The sequence below is a fragment of the Microtus ochrogaster genome, linkage group LG8, assembly GCF_000317375.1.
Source record: "Microtus ochrogaster isolate Prairie Vole_2 linkage group LG8, MicOch1.0, whole genome shotgun sequence".
Taxonomy (NCBI): Eukaryota; Metazoa; Chordata; class Mammalia; order Rodentia; family Cricetidae; genus Microtus; species Microtus ochrogaster.
Genome location: NC_022033.1, coordinates 14,063,174 through 14,066,425, shown reverse-complemented (window position 1 = coordinate 14,066,425; position 3,252 = coordinate 14,063,174). Strand labels below are relative to the sequence as shown.

At 50.7% G+C, this 3,252-nt stretch overlaps 1 protein-coding gene across 1 annotated transcript in view; it reads left to right on the top strand.

The window, feature by feature from the left end:
• Positions 1 to 2,115: 2,115 nt before the first annotated feature.
• The window catches only part of Sys1 (SYS1, golgi trafficking protein), a 4,376-nt gene continuing 3,239 nt past the window's right edge, over positions 2,116 to 3,252 (top strand). Inside the window, exons 1-2 of the mRNA XM_026787087.1 lie at positions 2,116 to 2,207; positions 2,295 to 2,531. Of these exons, the coding sequence (XP_026642888.1) occupies positions 2,205 to 2,207; positions 2,295 to 2,531 (240 nt within the window). The 5' untranslated portion in view covers positions 2,116 to 2,204. The remainder of the gene's footprint in view (positions 2,208 to 2,294; positions 2,532 to 3,252) is intronic.

Genomic DNA, 3,252 nt, shown 5'->3' with positions numbered 1-3,252 from the left:
TGGTGTTTGCAGCCAGAGACCCTTCGTCTGAGTCCATTCTCGGCCTCTCTCTCTCTCTCTTTCTCTCTCTCTCTTTCTTTGTTCGTTTTGTTTCTCAAGACAGGGTCTCTCTGAGTAGCTCTGGAACTTGCTCAGTAGACCAGGCTGGCCTCTAACTCAAAGATCTGTCTGCCTCTGTTTCCCAAGTGCTGGAATTAAAGGCTTGCACCACCATGTCCTTCTCAACCTCAGTTTCTTTACAAACAACTGTCTTGGGCTTTGAGAATTATTATATCGCTCACGTGTACTTGACAGTCTCACAGACACTGTATCCTGTGAATCAGAGGACTAGAAGAGTCTGAAATGTGCTGAGCTGTACTGAGGTACCTAAAAGATGGTTGAGTTGAGAAGTACCTCAGCAATCTTTGGGCTAGACTCCAAGTGAATTATTTACAGTTTCCAAATGACAAGAGAAGTCACATTCCCTGGCCAAAGCCTCGTTTCTTTACTTTTGTCTGGGGTTCTAGCAATTCCAAGTGATCACATGACTATCGCTTGCTCTTCGGACTGGCAGATTATGTGGGGCTTTCGTAAAGCGTTTAAATGGGAAGATAATTCATGCAGTGTGAACTAGACGTTGGAAAACATTCATGTAGTCCAGCTCCTCATTTCATAGACGGGGAAGCTGAGGTTTAAAGACGGGAGTGGCTCAGTGGTCACATTGCTAGCAAGTGACAGAGCCGGTGGAAAGCCCACACTCTTCCTAGGACCTCCTACTTCCTTCCTTTGTGCTCTTCTGTGAAGTTGGGGAACTTGGGTCTTTGGGAAGAGAAATCAAATGAGTCATGGGTTTGCCTTTGCCCTTTCTCTGCTCTTGATTCATTCAGCAAATATTTACTGACTGTCCACTATTCTGTCTCAGGGAAGGCGGAGATAAAAGTGAACATGGAGGTAGGCAAGGTCAGGTTTGATGCCAGCTGTGACTTCAGGAGCTGTCTTTTTCTCTCCGTTGGATGGCCACCTTAGCACCCACTACTTGGCCATTTAATGTAACCGTGTCCAAAGTGCAGGGCAATGTCTCATGTGTCCAAATCTTCCGAGCCTTACCTGGATTGCAATGCCTAGTTTGCCGGGTATATGGGTACACACCTTTAATCCCAGAACTCAGGAGGCAGAGGCAGGCAGATTTCTGTGAGTTCAGGGCCAGCCTGGTCTACAAAGCAAGTTCCAGGTCAGACAGGGTGGTTACACAGAGAAAACCTGTCTTGAAATGAACAAACAAACAAAAGGCCTGTTTTCTCACTAACTTTATGTCTTTAAGACAGTATGTTGCCCCCTTCTCTGACTTTTAAACATCATGATAATGAGAAAGTGACCAAAAGAAGATATGTAGAAAAGTTTGAAAGTTCTGGATTAACTAAGGAGAGAAAACACTGAGAATCTAACCTGAAGCTGGCCAATGTTTAACCCATTTTTTCCCTTGAAAAAGTGTGTGTGTGTGTGTGTGTGTGTGTGTGTGTGTGTTCCAGATGGGCCTGGAATATAGCAAGTTTCTGACCAGCCAGGGCCACATAGTGAGACTGTTTCGAAAAAAAGTTCGTTTTGGTTAAATTTAATTTGTTGTGTGAGCACAGCAGTCAGATGACAGCTTGCAGGAGGGAATCAGTTCTCTTCTTCCAAATTGTGGGTTCCAGGGATTGAACACAGGTCTGGCAAGCCTTTAACACGTTGAGCCATCTCGCCATGCTTCAAATGGTGAATGTTTTTTTTCTTTTATTTATTCCTAGACTTTCCACCCCTTTCCCTCTTAGGAATGGACCTGCTGTTTTTTTTTTTAATTTCCCTCTAGAGGGCGCGCAAGATTCACGGCTTTGTGCCTCGCTTCCGTTTGCCTTCATCCTTCCTCCTGCGCATGTGCACAGTTGACTTCCTGGCCGCTCTCAGTACGGCCCGTCGGCCGCCGTCCCCGGAAATGCATTCTTTCCACGCAGCCGCAGGCCTCCGCTCTTCGGCCTCTCTAGGCCGGCAGGTCCTCCGCTCCATGATCCTGTCTGTCAGCGCAGTGTCGGGAATCCACGGGTGAAGCCGGACCGCGCTCGGACGCTTCAAACCCTCGAGCCGGTCGTGGGTGAGTGAACCCGGGAGGAGCCCGGCGGACGGAACCGGCAGGGTTTCCCCTGACGCCGTGAGTGGGTCCGCCCGCCCCGCCTCCCCCACCTCCCGGAATGGTATGGCTCCTGGGTCCCCGGCTCTCCCTCCCGTGGCGTTGCCAAGGCGACGGCCGGCCGGCTGAAGCTCCGGGTGTCTCCCCGCAGGTAGCCCGACGGCTGCGGGCCGATGGCGTGGCTGCGCTGAGCGGCGCGAGTGGCTGCCGAGCCCCGCTGGCCGGCATGGCGGGCCAGTTTCGCAGCTACGTGTGGGATCCATTGCTGATCCTGTCGCAGATCGTGCTCATGCAGACGGTGTACTACGGCTCGCTGGGCCTGTGGCTAGCGCTGGTGGACGCGCTGATGCGCAGCAGCCCTTCGCTGGACCAGATGTTCGACGCGGAGGTAGGCTTGGAGGGATGGAGTAGGAGTGGGTTTTTGTGGTCCGGCACCGCCGAGCGCTAGATCCAGGTAGGCCACGTTCTCATTTTGGGGACCTAAGAAAGAAGGGATTCCAGGCCCCCACCCCCATCAGTGAAGTGGAATGACTGAGGGCAGGGAGGCTGATGAGTTCACTCTCAGGCGTGTCCTGTCTTGTGATGTTGGGAAACGACGTATCCACGCTCAGGAACTGCGCATTCGAGTTAAGACAAAACAAAAAGGGGGGGGGGGAATGTCATAGAGTTTTAAATAACTACTGTTTTGTGTTGGGCTGCGCTCATATGTAGCATAGCCCGAGGTTGAACACACATGGCAGAGGCAGATACTACAGTCAACAGGCTTGTGTCCCAGGCAAACATGGAAAGTCTCTTTGCTGAGACCCTCCAGAAAAGAGACTACACTTCTCTCAGCTCAGATTTCCAGGGACCACAGTAGGAAGAGGAGCAGATAAAAGGGCACCTGGTGTGGTGCGGTGGGAACTATTAGGTGTCCTATGAGCATCTTATTTAAATTCCACTCTGCTTGCTGTGTGACTTGTGGCAGATGTCACCTCTCGTGTCTACAAAATCATGCTGTTGGCATTAGGTGGTAAACTGTAGTACAAAAAGCTTGCCCATGTTTAGAGTCCAGTCGAGCTGGAGGAACTTGACAAGTTGTTTTACCTTTCCAAGCCCTTTTCTCCTCT